The 16,921-nt window shown below is 42.7% G+C and overlaps 1 protein-coding gene across 1 annotated transcript in view; it reads right to left on the bottom strand.

The window, feature by feature from the left end:
- Positions 1–2,331: 2,331 nt before the first annotated feature.
- PTGFRN (prostaglandin F2 receptor inhibitor) overlaps positions 2,332–16,921 on the bottom strand; it is a 136,704-nt gene continuing 122,114 nt past the window's right edge. The window contains exons 8-9 of the mRNA XM_084843459.1: positions 7,722–8,033; positions 2,332–5,678 (exon numbers count right to left, since the gene is read on the bottom strand). Of these exons, the coding sequence (XP_084699585.1) occupies positions 5,512–5,678; positions 7,722–8,033 (479 nt within the window). The 3' untranslated portion in view covers positions 2,332–5,511. The remainder of the gene's footprint in view (positions 5,679–7,721; positions 8,034–16,921) is intronic.

The following is a 16,921-nucleotide window of genomic DNA, read 5'->3' as shown; positions in this document are numbered from 1 at the left end:
AGGCCCCCCAAACCCCTTAGAAGAACTCTTCTGGACAGCACTCTGTGGATGCAATGGTGGCAGAGAAGTATGGCTTCTTCGCTACTATCACTGCTACAGAGTAGGCTTAATAATGAACTGTGTGTAGATTCACTGCCATCTCCCTGCCTTTCGTTTTTCCCAGCTCTCTGGTAAATCAGGGAGCTGAACAGCCTCTACAAAAAAGGAGAGTGTCCTTGTGGGTGATTGTGTGCCTCACCTGAGTCATCTGCACATCCCATAGAGTGACTAGGGCTTCAAAGGAGCACCAGCCTGCCAACTAGAAACTCCCCAAGGAGTCTCCTCAGTTTCCATAAGGTGTCACAGGAGAAACATTCTAATGGGTCCACCGCTGCTATGGAAGGGAATAGTTGCTGCAAGTCTTAATCTCTACAGGATGTGATCTGACCATGATAAGAGATTCCACAGAAGATCTCCCACCTCCAAAGCCCAGTGTAAATGAGGGAATTTTGCCAGGTGCAGTTTGTCATCCAGGCTTAAGTTTCCTCTTCTACAAAAAAAAAAAAAAAGTAAAGGTGTCCCCAACCAGTCGTGTCCGACTCTAGGGTGTGATGCTCATCCCCGTTTCTAAGCCGAACAGCCAGCGCTGTCTGAAGACGCTTCCGTGGTCATGTGGCCAGCATGACTGAACACCGAGGTGCATGGAACGCTGTTACCTTTCCCGCCGAGGCGGTACCTATTTATCTACTTGCAATTTCTTGCTTTCGAACTGCTAGGTTGGCAGAAGCTGGGACTGAAGACGGGAGCTCACTCCGTCATGCAGCACTCGGGTCTCGAACTGCTGACCTGCCGACCTTCCAGTCTGCAGTTCAGCGTCTTAACCACTAAGCCACCGCCATTAATAATTCAGGCACTCTGTCCTTCTTTGCATCCGGCCATTCACTTAATTCATCTATCAGAAAAAGGAGAGTGGAGATGGGAAGAACAAGAGGAGAAAAGCAAAGGCAGATGACTGGTATAGAAATTAGTGTGTGTGTGCGCGCACGCACACATAACATATCCGTAAAGTCTCTTGAAAGATTTTGATAGGCATATTTGGGCATGCCTTCACTTGTCCTCATCTTGCAGAGGATATATGTACAAACATACACAGTTCTGGTTAAGAAGGGAAACATGTCATGACCAGAGTTATCAGAACATATGCCCTGTTAGGTCCATTGGTACACAGGCACAGATCTAACGCACTTTCACTTATTACCAACTTATCCAACATTTCAGGGTTTCAGAACTGTAATTTATACATAGTAGTAAAATCCTGCTGAAGTCAGACCCTTTCACACACCTTGATGATTGTTCCCTGAATGAAGTTACAATTAAGGTGGAAATTAACCTAGCAAATCAACCTATTCTGCTGTTCCAAAAATGTCAATGCAATGAATTCAGATTTGGAATAGATAGAATGTGAGCCTGTGTAAAGCCAAGAGTTGATTATATTAGTGCATTTTCAGGACAATTTGTTACCACTGTTAAAATTCTACAATGTGAACATGCTACTGTACAAGTGAAATTCCTAAAGCAAATGTTCACAGTCCATATCACCATAATACCTTTATTAGGCCAACTCAAAAGGTCAGAAAATTGTGTGCAAGCTTTTGAGTTCTCCGGAAAGGTGGTGGTGGTGGTGGAGAAGGAGGAGGAGGAGGAGGAAACAAATGGTTGATGTTCAAGCCACAGAGTCTACATTTGGTTACAATCCTAAAATGGAAAGTGGGAGGGGACTCAGACATTCAAATTAGGTTCTGATTTGAGGTATAAGTACTGAGATGGGACCCTCTGAAGTGTTGCTGGGAAGAAGAAACAAACAGTGGCTGGATTTGGTCCATCTAGCATATTAGTTATCTTGTGGCCTCTGTCCAATGAACGCAAATTATCAGAAGCTACAAATGGAAAAAGAATTTCAAACCAGTTACAGTAATTACAGAGCACAGCCATAGTGCTACTGTTTTCCCCAGTGGTCACAGGATTGCCGAAAACCAACAAAGGTACAAGACTATCTGGATCAATTTAGAGTGACTGTAATAATCAACTATGCAATTTGTTAGTTTATGGTAGAGAGAAGCAATATTAGCACTCAAAATTATAGCTCTGAACAAGAACCAAAATCAGGATTACAGAATTTGTACTTTTGACTCTGGTAATTCATTGCATAGACCAGCACCTTCGCAATTTTATTTTATTTTATAAAATGGGATAATACACCACCACCCAGTAGAAACTATAAGCTCCACTGAATACCATATCTAAAGGAAAAGCCTTCAGTTAGTTCCTCATAATGACCACACAATACAATTTTATAAAAAGACAATTTATTTTCAGTGTAAAAAAACACATTACACAGCATCATTATAACTGTCCAACTCCTATCTTCCAAAGCCGTGCTGAACGTATTTCTTTAAAATCTTCCAGAGCTGTGCATAAAACCTCTCTTCAAAATGAACAAAAATATTTCCGGTCCTTTACGTAAGTTACTTTTGAAATTATACCCGATTCAAGTTCCAAGTGTCCTGAATTCCCTCCCAACTGTGAGCTGGAAGCATGGAAAGAGACAAATCAGGATTGACAGAAGCCCTTAGAATACTTGACTGTTGATTCCATGATTGCAACTCTGACAAGCACTGCTGAACATCTAACTAACTCCCATATAACTCTTTCTCCACAGAGATACCAAAGAGAGTTAACACAAAACAGGAGCGACAAACTTTTTTTACAGACAGACATTCTACTTTTTAAAAAAAGGAATAATATAAAATTGGCACAGTTGGAAGGAGACTGCTGGAGTGGTACTACTTCAAGGTATAATTAAATACAGGGGATGAAACATCACCTCAAAAGGCAGGAGCTGTAACCTATTAGCCAAATGTTGTTTCAGAGGGTAATAACTTCCCCTATGGTCTAGGAAGAGTGGGCAATGACTTGAGGGACAGGATCCCTGCTGTAAATGGCAAGGAATTCCTGAACCAAAATAACCCTGAGTTTCTTTCCATAGAGAGACAATGCCAGCATGCAACAAGTGCTTAAGTAGAATTAAACTTTCCTGGGCTCAACTATTCCATGATTATTGCATTTAAATAGGTTTGTTTATTCCTCAAAATGTGAGAACAGAAAGACACAAGACATGCATGAAATGATAATTTGTGCTTTAGATAATTGTTTCTTTTCCATGTTGTTGTTTTTTAAAAATCAGAACTTACACATTGGAAAAAGCAACTGGAATATTAGCTCATGATGTTAAGATGTCTGGATGGGTGATCTGCCAGATAAACAATATACGCTACCTGGGGCAATGCTCTAAATGTCAAGTACAAAGCAGTTTCTCCTGGAGAAGCCCCCACAAAGGGCAGATTGTTGTGGTCAGCCAACCCAAACTCTCATATTTACTAAGCCTTTTGGATGACTCCAGCTATGTTGATTCTACACACCTTATGAGTTTGCAGATTTCCAGTGAATTCTTACAGCTCTCACGGTCAAAATCCTTTCAGAAACCTCCGTTTGGATATCCCAGAATTAAAGCTTGGAAACCTAGCCATGCTCACAGTCTTAACCACAATAGATAATAAAGGCATGGGCCAGCACCACAATCACTGAAAACGGGCACCAAATAAGTCCATAATTAAGCAGATACCGCATCGATAAAAAGGACCATTCCCCAGCATGGTTACAGTTTGAGGTTCCCCAAAGGGCCATTACAGATTACAGTTAACCTGAAGCTCTAGTCCATGTGCTTAACACCAAGATGGATTTTTAAGAATCATAAATGAACATTGGAGTCAGTGCAAGCTGAATGGACAACTATGCACAAACTGGTGATTTGTGCATGTTCTCCATGCCTTCAGATGAATATACAAAATGGACCACATAAACAGGAAATTTCATACACTCGTCTAAGCGCATAACATCCTGCATGCCACCATGTGTACCGTGCCCGTTCAATTCACATTAACCAGTGTACTTGGCAGAACAACTGCATTTTCTCTTAAACTCCAAGCACAATAGAGAAGGATGGTTACTTGCTTGTTACTTGAATTTTCAGTCTTAGTTTGAGTCAAGTCATGCGTGTTTAATGCATAATGTTTTCTGTAATATGCCGATGATCTGACTTCTTATTGCTTAGAAATACCAGCTGTGCTGGAATATGAAGCGGTCTTAAATCACAGGGGCAGCTCCTTGAATCTGAGAGAAGGGAATGTGGAAAACAAGGTCTACGTCTCTCTACTATAGCAACAAAGAGTCCCATGGTGATAATTTATTGCAATCCTATTGAACAGGGGCAAAGAATGCACTGTAGTATCTAGGCTTTGGCATTGTGGCATGCACAAAAAAATTCCAGAAAAGCAGCATTCTCTCCCACACCAATCCAATCCATTCCATTCATCCCTTCTCATCCTTACCCTGAGTTACAACTGCAGACGCTGACCAATTCCTGCAATGTCAAAGTCTAGTTGATGACCTCAAAAGCATTTGTGTGTGTAAGTTCCCCGATAGCAAGCTGTGGATCTAGTCATTTGTTTGCTGATCTATGGGGGTCTCTGTTATGGTGCACCTTACTTCCTCACGGCTTGTAGCACACTACTAGCTGCGATCGACCAAATCTTTGGCCCCAATTTAGGACTGTTTGGATAAGGAGAATTTCTACCTCAATTGTAGACCTTCTGGTCACTGGGTTAGATGATGATGTGATCTACGTAAGAACATCTAGCAGTCTCCATCCAGTTTCAAGATGTGAAACTATGCAAAACCAATCAGCATAGTGAAGTCTGGTGGTACTTTCTGTTGAGATTTTTAGTAACAAGCAGGGCACAGAGACTCAAATACCTCTTACCAGAATAATAATAGTGGACACTATATGAAGCACAGTGGAAGGGGGCGGGGTACAGCAGAAGGTTTGTATTGCTGTCCATTTTCTAAGAGTCAGTTTTCAGGGTTGCTAAATCAGCACCATTTTTTAAAATAAAGAGACTACAATCCACATTTTAGCTTAGCATGAATGCCAATTCTACCAGTAAGAAAGGTTATTTTCCATTATAAATGTGTAAAACAAGGAAACATTTCCTTCCTTCTCTAGAGATGTTAACTAGAGGTCAGCTAGTTATAAGGAAGACTGTTATTTTCTCTAAGCTTTTCTGATTCAATTTTCCTATTAAACACTAAGGAAAAAATATTTTAAGAATAGAAGTTTTGCTAGTGAGTCTTCTCTAAAGGCCTGTTGGAAGGACACTATGGAATAGTTTGCCTGTGGAAAAAAATATCCTCATAAAAAGTGCCAATGGAAGAAGAGCTAAATGCTGACAAACACAACATGTGCTCTCAATGTGAAACACTGGTAGAAAAAGGAGCAGCTGTAGGTCCAGGACAAGATCATATGATTTTGTTGTCAGGGCATTTTGGTTTGACATACTCAAGTCTCAGTAGCCTTGGACCTTCCAAAATCCCCTCCCTCCCAAAAATGTGTGCATCCACCTCTCAGGTTCACGTTTAGTCCATTTCCATAGACATAAGTCGGCGTCTCTCTCGCCTGGTTTCTTGAACTTCTTTCTTGCAACACCAGCGGGAACTGCAGTAGCCAATCAGACAGGATAAGAGTCCGATGATCGTGGACAGGCCAACGCCAATCAACAGTGGATATTTGAAAGCATTCAGCACTGAAAGAGATGAAGAAAAAAATATTGTTATGCCCAATCCACACAGACAGACCAAATATTTCTTCATTGTATAAAGAAAAGAGAGCTATTTTAAATCTGGTTATATGCAAGTTAGAAAACAAATGATTTCCCTTCTTATCTGTTGAAAACATTGGACCAGTTCGCATGATCGAACCACAGTGGGCTGCCACACACGTCGGTGGCCATTCTGAATATTCAACACCTGGCTGTGGCTTCTCATGTCATGTGAACCCAGGTGGTGGGGGCTGTGTGAGGGTTAAACAACCCTTGCATAACCCAACAAGAGACCATGGTTTATGCGAGGGTTGTTTAACCCTTGTACACCCCTTGCCACCTGGGTTCACACAACATGACAAGCCGCACCCAGGCATTGAATATTCAAATCCCACCTGGCACAGTGGGCTGTTCTGATCATGTGAACCAGGTCATTATCTACTTACTTCCAAATTCCTTGATATTTGAATCTGAGCCAGCAAGAGAAATTCATAAAGGTGTTAATGGAGTTCCAGCTTCTGTCTGGAAAAACTCAAAATGCGGAGTCTGCCAACTATTGCTATCCATCATTATCTAAAACTTCTGCCCCAATCTTAAGGTAAGAATCATACACAGATACTTCCAACTGAGCAGCTGAGCAGTCAACTGATTGTAAGTTTCCATTTCAATCTAATTAAAACCAACTAAATGATTGATCCAATTGCCATGAAGACCAAGCATCAAACCACCACCATTGAAAGTAGTAAAACTTACTGGCCTGGAAAGATAATCTTTTTGGAAAATGTAAAGTATACTGCTCCATACATCTATGACTGAATAGTACTTTGCTGCAGGCTAATTATGAAATGGAAATGGCATTTTTCTTGCCAAGGTACAGAAATATGTATTTATTAATGATATTTCTATACCATCTTTCTGAAGACAACCAAGGCAGTTTACAAAAAAAATCAGAAGATAAAACAATCAAATAAAAGCAGAGTAAAGCACTGAAGGTGAGCTTAGAAGCCATAACAATTTAAAAAGCCAAGTTAAAAAGATGCATCTTGACCCCCTTCCTGAATGCAGAGAGTGGAGACCATACACAACTCCAAAGGAGGTGTGTTCCAGAGCCTGAGAGCAACAGAGAAGAAAGCCCTTTCCCATGTGCCCAACAAATAGGCCTCTGCAAGTAGGGGTGCCTTCAAACTGGCCTCTCCTGCTGATCTTAATAACCATGCAGGTTCATATTGAGAAAGGTGGTCCCTCAGATAGCCAGGCCCTAAGCCAATTAGAGCTTTAACAGTTAAAATCAATACCTTGAACTGAGCCCAGAAAACAACTGGCAACCTGTGCAGATTGGGGTGATGTGTTTATGATACGGTACACTGGTTGCAGCATTGCTAACCGGTGCACAGTATTGTGAAACAATTAATATGTTCATAAAATGGAACTAGTACTATAAGAATTCAAACTGCATACCATTATGCAAGTGCATTCTAACAGCTCTACCTGCTTTTCACTGGAACATCATTTAGTGCTACTAGAATGGGAAAACCCTCATGAGCGAGTCATAAATCTGATAGTGGCAGAAAATTTGTGGCCTAAAAGACTAAGGGCGCAATCCTATGGCCACTACACAGCGGCTAGAAGGCCATAGGATTGTTTGGTTCCTGGAAGAACCTCTCCTGGCCCCCTCATAGGCAATGTGGATTGTCCCTGGGCTCTGCACTCGGATGAGCAGCAAGGAGCAGGGCAAAAAGGGGTGTTCCCAGGGGCGGGGAGGAGAGTCCAGAAGTGCCAGTATGATGCTTCCTATGTGTCATCCGGCCTCCCCCCACCTGCTCTGAAGTTCCACAGATAGACAGCCAAAATTGGACATCTAGCCACGAATGCAAGGCAGGCAGAGTGCGGAGGGGCAGACCCCTCCGCACGCCACCCACCCTGCGGTTAGAATTGGCGGTTGCCTCCAGGTCGATTGCTCCCTAAATGTGCAAATTGATTCTCAACGATAACTGAGGATGCAACAAGGAATATTGGAGGCATCCTTACCATCCATTTTCACAGTTACAAGAATTGGCTTAGATTTGATCTCCATCTCCCGTTGCCAGACACCTGTAGTTGACCGGACCCAGGGAGTTACCAAGCAGTAGTGGTTGCCAAAGTCTTGGTCCTCACAGCCATGAACTCTAAGTCGAAACTCCAGCGGGGTGATTCTCTCCAAACTGACATCACTACTCCAATTTCTTCTGGCCTGGGTCACTATCCCATTTCGATCCAATGAAGCTAGGAAAACAGGATCTCTGTCCATTGCGATTGAGCGCATGACAAACCAGGAGACTTCAAAAGACATGTCATCTGAAACTGAAAACACAAACAAAACCAATATAAAGGTAAGCATCACTAAATGCAACAGTAAAAATTAGCTGTTATACATGACAGGGAGATAAATAAATTCCTCTTGATGTTCACAGAGCTTACTCAACTGTACAGGCTTAGCCACATTCAGCAACGTATGGTTTCTAATTTCTCAGCTATAACCTCAATTATAAGCTTGCCAGGTACAGAAGAAAGGATTAAGGTTATTAGTGTAAGAAGCTCCAACTGTAGCAGTGTTTAGGGGCAGCGCTACCCAGATATTCTGTTATAGGGTGATGGAAAAGTAAGAGAACTCTAAAGGGTTGCATGATGTGGCCACACTGAAGCCTTATTAATCTCTAGTTGTGACACATGAAAATCTGCTGTGCTCATCACACGATCACATACATATGCCCTAAAAATTGTTCTGATGCCATCACATCAATTCTTTTTTTCCTGTCCCCATCCCAGCATTGAACTATAGGGTCACTTCCCAAAGGTCCTGATAGACTGCATAGACCCAAGCTTGATCCTGACCTTCCCATCTTGCATTCCTTATTACTACCCCTTTGAGGTCCCAGCACTGCTACAGCATCATTGCCCTGGCTACTTTCTCTCTCTCTCTCTCTCTCTCTCTCTCTCTCTCGCACGCACACACTCCATCATGACTGTGTCCTTCTTAGCCTATCGGATATTCCTGTGACTATTACTATGCTTTCCCAAAATCATGCAATGTTTTCGTATACTTTTTATGTGTTTTCCTCATAAACAACAGCTCAACCGTATCTTAAAACATGGTAAACAAGGCAAGAATGAACACACAACTGGCTTGTAGGAAGCAAAAGCCGAAATCTCAGATAGAAGAGTACACAACAATCTGTGGGTGGTCACTGACTGCATGTCAACACTGGTAAAATGCTTTAAATGGAGTTGGCTCTTCTCTGTAGATCAGAGACTGAATGGAGAAAACTGAATGAAGACTGTGACTGAACAACTTAACATTTGTATTTTATTTATTTATAATACTTTAATACTGCTTAATATATTAAAATCCCTAAGCAGTTCACATCAGAATACACCATAACAATATAAAAGCAATATAATAATAGTTAAAACACTGAAAACATTTAAAATACAATACTGTTCAGGGAAATCCTGTGTGAATAGGTGTATTCTCAAAAGGCATTTAAAACTTGCCATGGATTCTGCCTCTTGAACCACTTATGGGAGAGTCTTTCACATATGGGTGCCACCACTGAGAAGGCTCTCACTTGTAAACTGTTTTCAAGTGTTTCAAGAGAGGCTTTGAAGAGAGGCAGTGCAGTATACTGGTTGGAGTGTTGGACTGGGATGCAAAAGACCTGGGTTCTACTCCCCACTCAGTCATGAAGCTCACGGGGTCACTTTGGTTCGTAGTTTGGGGGTGCTCTTGGATCCAGAACTGTCACTTGAGGCACAGGTGAACTCAGTGGCATGGAGCACTTTTGATCAGCTTAGGCTGGTATACCAACTACGCCCTTATCTGGACAGAGATAGCCTAGCTACAGTTATCCATGCTCTGATAACTTCTCGTCTGGATTACTGCAATGCGTTATACGTGGGGCTGCCTTTGAAAACGGTCCGGAAACTTCAGCTGGTCCAAAATGGGGCAGCAAGATTGTTAACAGGGACTAGCCTGCGAGCTCATATTACGCCAGTACTTTTCCAGCTGCACTGGAGGCCAGTCCATTTCCGGGCCCGATTCAAAGTGCTGGTGTTAACATTCAAAGCCCTTAACGGCTTGGGGCCAGGTTACCTGAAGGATCGCCTCCTCCCATATGTGCCTGCCCGGACCTTAAGATCATCAGCAGCAGCCCTTCTCCGTGAGCCCCTGCCAAAGGAAGTGAGGCGGGTGGCTACTAGGAGGAGGGCTTTTTCTGCTGTGGCACCCCGGCTCTGAAATGAGCTCCCTAGTGAGGTTCGCCTGGCGCCTACATTGTATTCCTTTCGGCGCCAGGTGAAGACCTTTTTATTTTCCCAGGCATTTTAGCTTTCTAAATTTTTATCTTTGTTGTTTTAAATGTGTATTTTAAACTCCTGCACTGCTGCTAGATTTTATTGTGCAAGTTGTATTGTTATATTGTGGTTTTAATGTTCTATATATTTTAAATTGTTTTATTGTGTGTTTGGTTTTAATTTTTGTGAACCGCACAGAGAGCTTCGGCTATTGGGCGGTATAGAAATAAATAAATAAATAAATAAATAAAATTGGGCCAGTCACTGGCTCTCAGTGTAACCTACCTCACAGGGCTGTTGTGAGCACAAAATAGAGAAAAGGAGGATCACGTATGCCGCCTTGGGCTACTTGGAAGAAAGGTGAGAAATAAATGTAACAAATAAGTAAATAAACAAATAATGAATTAAAATGCTTCGCATGCATTTATCCTGTTGCAAAGCTTGAAACCACCCTGTAAGGCAGATGTGCACAGCTTGAGCAGCCTTGAGTGCCATGTGTGGTACTGGCTGGAGAAGTCACCTGTGCGTGTGCACTTACCCACACATATACAAGCACTTCCCCCCACACCCCATCCTGATCCACATCATAGGGAGGAGGGAGAGGCTTTAACCATGCCTCCCTCCCAGCAATCTCGATCCAGGTCGCTGGGAATAGGGTGAGGTTAAAGCGCCGCCCCTGAACCTAACATCCTGCTCAAGATTTACCTTACAGCTTTACCCTTACCCTCTTTCCAATGATTGTGATGGGAAAGAAGGTGCATGGGGAAAACTCTCCTCACGTGTCCGCGGGCAGCTCTGCTGGGAAATGGGTGCATGAAGAGAGTCATTGCCACACATCCATTTCCCAGCAGAATCTGCTCCCACCAGTCTACCAAAGAGCTGTTGGGCAGGCTAGTTGGGGCCCAATCCTGCTAGAAAACAGGGTGTGTGGGGACAGTCATGCCCATGCATCTGTTCCCCAGCAGAACAGCTGTACAGCGGGTGCCTGATTCTGCTGCTACCCAGGGATGTGGGATCAGCTCTCCTGGGACACCCTGTGTAGTGGAGGCAGTGGCATGTACATGGGCGGGGGGAACTGGGGAGGAAATAGGAGGGCAGGGCACTGATGGTGAGCCACATGGTGGCCTCCAGCAGTCACGTGCGGCCTGTGTGTTGCCCACGCCTGTTGAAAGGTAAGTCAGTATTATCCCCCATATTGCAGATGGGTGATGGGGGTTGAAACTGAGTGTGGCTTGCTTAAGGCTACTTAGTGAGTTCATGAGATGTGAGCTGAACTTTCCAATTTGTGGCTCAACTTAGTCCCTAAGCTACTCCACCTCTCATTTAATTCCCTTCCTCACAGAAGCACGGTGGAAAGAAAGAAATGAGCACAATGCAGGACTGTGTGCTACATTTTGTACAGAAAACAAATTATCAGAGGCACCACTTCAGGTTTGGCTGAGCCTGGGCGGCCGGGCGGGCAAGGTTTTAAGAAAGGTTCAAAGATCTGTGCTTCTACTTTTTGCAATTTAAGAAGTCTGTTTCAAAGCCCAATTTAAAGGGCTACTTTGAACCTTTAAAGCCCTAAACAGTTTGGGATGAGGTTACCTGAAAGACCACTTTATTCCATATGTACCAACCTGAGTGCCTCCACCGAAACAAGTGAAGCAGGTAACCACCAGAGAGTGGCCTTTTTTGGTAGCAGCACTCCCTCTATGAAATAGCCTTCCTAAAGGTTTGCCGGTTGCCATCATTGTCTTCTTTTTGGCACCGTCAATACTTATCTGTTCACCCAGAACTTTTAAACAACTCATGTAAGTCTGGGCCTCTCAGTTTTAAAAATTGTTTTTTAATCCTGAGGTTACTGAAAATTGTTTCTTGTTTGTATTTATGTTGCATTTGACTTTATGCTTATTTTGTATTTAAATTATTTTAATATTTATTTATGGTAAGCCTCCCAGAGAAGTTTTCTCTTTCTATTTGTTACAATTCTATACTGCTTCATAACCTAAGCTCTCTGGGCAGGTTCACAGAAATTAAAACCCTAAAATACAGCATGATCAAATCATAATATAAAACCTTTACAAGTTTTAAATAGAATAAAACAAAAAACAAAAACTAGAGTAAACATCTTCATGTTACGGACAACATAGAAATGCCATAGATAGATAGATAGATCTATCATCTGCATTGCTGCTAGGTTTTATCCTGGTTTTATTCTGGTTGTATTGTGGTTTTAATGTTTTACTGTGTACTTTGGGGGGGGGGGTGAATTGCACAGACAGCTTTGGCTATTGGGTGGTATAGAAATGAAATAAATAAAATAAAACAGATAGATAGCATTTGTTGAGATTACCCAAAAGTAGGTGCTGCTGAGGAACAATTATGCGAGGTCTGAAATATGGCGTACACATACAACTCCCTCCCTGGCTCCTTAAATAGCACTCCTGCAAGTCATACAATGTTTTGTTGCTAGCTTTTTCATAGAAGTTCCCCTAAAATTGAGGCACCTTAAATACCTGTCCTCTTACAGGTACTAATACAACTTTCACTGTGATTGCAAAGCTTGCTCTCCAGTATGTGTTGCCCCTGATTCAGATCACTATTCATTCATTCATTCATTCATTCATTCATTTTCTATGCCGCCCAATAGCCAAAGCTCTCTTTTACCTATATATGTACTTGAGATGTGTGTCATTAGGAAGTAGTGCCTTATACCAATTTCACTAAAGGGCTAATCTCTCAAGTGTCTTTGCACTGACTTCCATCTCTAACACTGGATGACAGGTAGTCAAAGTCCATCAGTATATCCTGTGTTCTTTTGTGCAATGTGCAAGATTATACTAAATCCATTAGCAGATATGCACTTTTAACCTCATTAGGCTAGTAGCTGAGGATGCAGTTTAATTATTGCATCCACCTTCCAGCAAATGTCCTAGTGCGCCCCACTTCAAGCTTGAAAGCGAGTATGAGAGCTACAAACAGTAGATTTACTACAGTCATGCCTAAAGCATCTGTCAGACTCCACCAGAGAGCCAAAAGGTCATTATTGCAATCTGTGAATAGAGTGGATGTGTCCTTGATGGGCAAAGGGCTTTAAGAGCAGTTGCCCCATCTGTGCAGATCAGGGCCTTATTAGGAACACACTGAAATACCATCATTCTTCTCCAAATTTTTAAAAAGTTACCTAGACTGGTGAAAGGTACTTACATATGAGATGTAAATGAGGCAAATAAACCTTGTGCATGTGTATTTATTTTTTATTTCTTCATTACATTTCCTGCCTTTCCATGTGTAATGCTTATGGTGACTAAGAATAAAATGCACAGTAAATCATTAAACATAAAAAACACAATATATCAAAAAGAGCAAATAAAACACTCAAACAACAGCCAAATAAAAACATATGAAAATGTAGAGCAATGGAAGATGTGCAGGCAACAGAATATTGTTTGCCAAGGTGGACGAAGCTTTAAAATAAAGCTGCTAGTCTTTTTATCATCCACAGCTGAGGCTCAAAGGTCTCCAAATTTACAAAAGCAAACCACCAAGGCTTCATGGTGGTGGTGATTATGCACATACCAATCTTATCTGGCTGTGCCACCACACTCTGCTTCACCAAGCACAGACAGGAAGAAAGATACAGTTTAGGAATCAACAAGAGGTACTTGGACCTGTGCTACTCACAGAGGTTACCTTCCGCACCTGAAATACAAAACAATGCAACCCAGAGAACTGTATGTTTAGCACAGACTGCCAGACTTATTCTTTGATGCCATGAGATACTGTAATTTGTCCTAAGCCATTGACTGAGTGTCCTTGGTGCAATTCTGTTATCCCACCTTCTGTTGCAGATCAAAAAGGTACCATAAGCAAGCATTCTTCCCAAGCCATGTGCCCTATTAGGATCATTTTTTTATTGGATAGCCACATCATCTGTGCAGTCCCTGCATCTGCTGTAGTTGAAGGGAAGCCAATTAAACTACATGAGCAAGGTTTTTTTTAAGTTATGTGGACAGCCAATCAGAGGAACTGCCCAAGACCTATCACTGAGATATCCAACAGATGGGAACTATCCATCTTCACCCAGCTCAACTATCAGCATCTGTGCCCAGAGGGATAGAAGTGTCCCAGATGCTTTACTCTCAATCCCTCAAGCCATTAATTAGCTACATTTTTATCCATCTTATTTCTAGGCTCTGTATTTCTGACTAACTTGATCTAATTACACTTGAATGCTCTGAAAGACTTAACTTATAGGGAGACTTAACTTATAGGGAAGATGAGCATGTCTTGACCTACAACCTCTCTTGTCCACAGTTTAGATTTCTCCATCCTCACCCTCCTATACACATCCTATAAAAGAAGGATTTACTCTTTGTAACAATTGTTTTCTAGCCATTTCTACTTCAAGACCTCCCCCCGGCCCACCACCATACATACATACATATATATACACACACACACACAGACACACACACAGACACACACACTTATGAGGGTAAACTCCAAACATATGAAACCTTGCTGTCATTTTGCAATTTTGATTACAAAAAAGGACATATTTTGTAGGAAGTTATAAGAAAATAAATTTGAGTCAGTATTGTTTGGTAAACAACTCAATATTGTCACTGAGGCTGCTCTTCTATCCACACCTGCCTTTGGACACAGTAGGACTTATTTCAGAGTAAGCATACAAAGAACTGTGCAGAAAGGATCTATATGATCTCAAAGGTAGAGAGGCTGTTGGGAAGATTGCTTGTGTTTCTATGTCTCCTGAAGGAATGGTGTCAGGAGCATAACTGGCTTGATTCTTAGGTTTTTGTGTATTTCCTTGGTATACTGTACCTCCATATTTTATGCCAAAGTATATAAATTAGTCGCAATTCCAGAAAAAGGATGACTAAATACAGTCAACTCCCTAAAGCAGTGTTTCACACCACAGATCACTACCAGGGTGCCCATCCAGCCTGAGCCTCTCTTCCCCATGATGCAGTTACGCTGGGGAGACTACAGGAAATTACTGAGCGTGGGTGCCCAGTATGCATGCTCAGTATTAGCCCTAAAGCCACAGAGCTTTCATGGCAAGGAAATAAGGCAGGAGTCCCAAAGGCAGAGCCAACTCCCTGGGCTTGTCTTAAAAAAAATAAGGTTGGTGAATGGTGGTGAACAGAGGGAGGCAGAAAGGAGAGGGGAGGAAAGGGGGGGTCTGGGTTTTACTGTGGGGGATCACCGCCCTCCTCGCCCTGTATTAGGGGCCACCTCTGATAGATGGGATACCACAAAAGCTCTTGTTAGAAAAATATTCATCAGTGAAGCAATCAGTATAAATTAAAAAGGAGTTTAAAATGTCTGGTAATGAAACAAGCAGACTGGTTACTCTAAAGGATAAAAACATAGAGAAGTGTGAGGAAGTCTAAACCTTCTATATGGTTGCCAGTTAATAGTTGTTTACATGCAAATCCGTTTGGAGAAGTAGGCAGGTTCTGCTCCAAACACTGAGAACACTCTGCCCCAAATTCAGCTCCTTTGAAACAGACCAGAGGAAGTTTTAATATCAAATACTGACAAAGCAGAAGCATTTAAACACATCAGCAACAACGATGACAAATTTCTGACAATTTTAAGTATACACAAGCCCTGTTCAGGTATTCATAGGGATGTACAGATTCCCCACCTTCTGTTCCAGTGGGGAATCTGCCTGGGGGGGGAGGCGATCCGTTCCTTCCCTTGGAATCCTCTGGAGCGTCTCCACTCCACAAGGATTCCGCGGAGCCGCACTCGGCTCTGTACCGCTGCACTTACTCGGCTCTAGGAGGATTCAGGCCGGAATGGCACTAGGGCTGTGGAGCACTGGCGATACGGTAATGGCAGCCGCCATTACCGTATCACCAGTGCTCCGGAGCCAGAGCGCTGTTCTGGCTTGAAACCTCCTGGAGCCGAGGTAAGTGGAGCCGTTCCGCCGTGGAGTCCAGAGGTTGGATTCCAAAGAATCTGGCCTCATTTGAGTCTGCAGCGGATTTCTCTGACATCCCTAGGCATTCAGGCCGTTCACACTGCACCACATCTCCAGGTGCACGGCCCCCTTCCCCCTCAGTTCAGACTAGGAATGTAGGATTGTGTAAAATCCGCTCTGTCTGTGTTTCGTGGGTTGTCAGACACCTTTCGTTCCATCATCCTCCCATTGACAGAACTGGATTCTTGTTTCTGAATTTGCACAAATCTGCACATGCAAAAACGTGCAAATTCCCAGAAAATGCACAAATCCCTCCCCAAATGCACGTTTTCACAATTTAGCCTATGGGGGAAATGCGCATTTTCAACTAGGTTTTTTGGTGTAGTTTGCTATGATGAAATTTGCGCAAAATTCCCAAAGGTTAGAAGTCTGCAGAATCTGCCCAACAGAAGGAAAGCCAGTCTGCTGTGGAATCTACAAGTCAGATTCATTTGGTTCTGTTGTAGATTTCTCTGACATCCCTAGTTCAGACCCGTTTTGAATCGGCAAACTCTGAAAGAGAGTTCTACTGATAAGGCAGGGTCTACGACTGCATGGAGAGTTCTTGTCGCAATCAAGAGAACACAGACAGAACTCCATTTCAGACCTTGCCAATTCAACACAAAATGGCCTGAACTGAGGGGGGCGGTATACACAGAGATGTAAGGGGCAGGACCAGCATGTACATCCCCATCACTCTACCCACTTTAAAACCTCACGTGTTCAGGCAAATGCCTGAACATGGCCACCATTTTCACATGTTACAGGTACATGGTATGAACACCTCTTCCAACATACATGCAGGCAGGAAGTATTTTATAATGCAGCCCTAAAACTGGCTGTTCCTGTCAACGTCACTATGATCTAATTGGGGGGTGGGGGATCAGAAGCCACCACTTTCAGTTGCTAACCCATCAGCTGCACT

Source organism: Heloderma suspectum, chromosome 3 (genome assembly GCF_057233095.1).
Source record: "Heloderma suspectum isolate Gila_16-S chromosome 3, 16-S_ref, whole genome shotgun sequence".
NCBI lineage: Eukaryota > Metazoa > Chordata > Lepidosauria > Squamata > Helodermatidae > Heloderma > Heloderma suspectum.
This window is presented reverse-complemented; position numbering and strand designations above follow the sequence as displayed.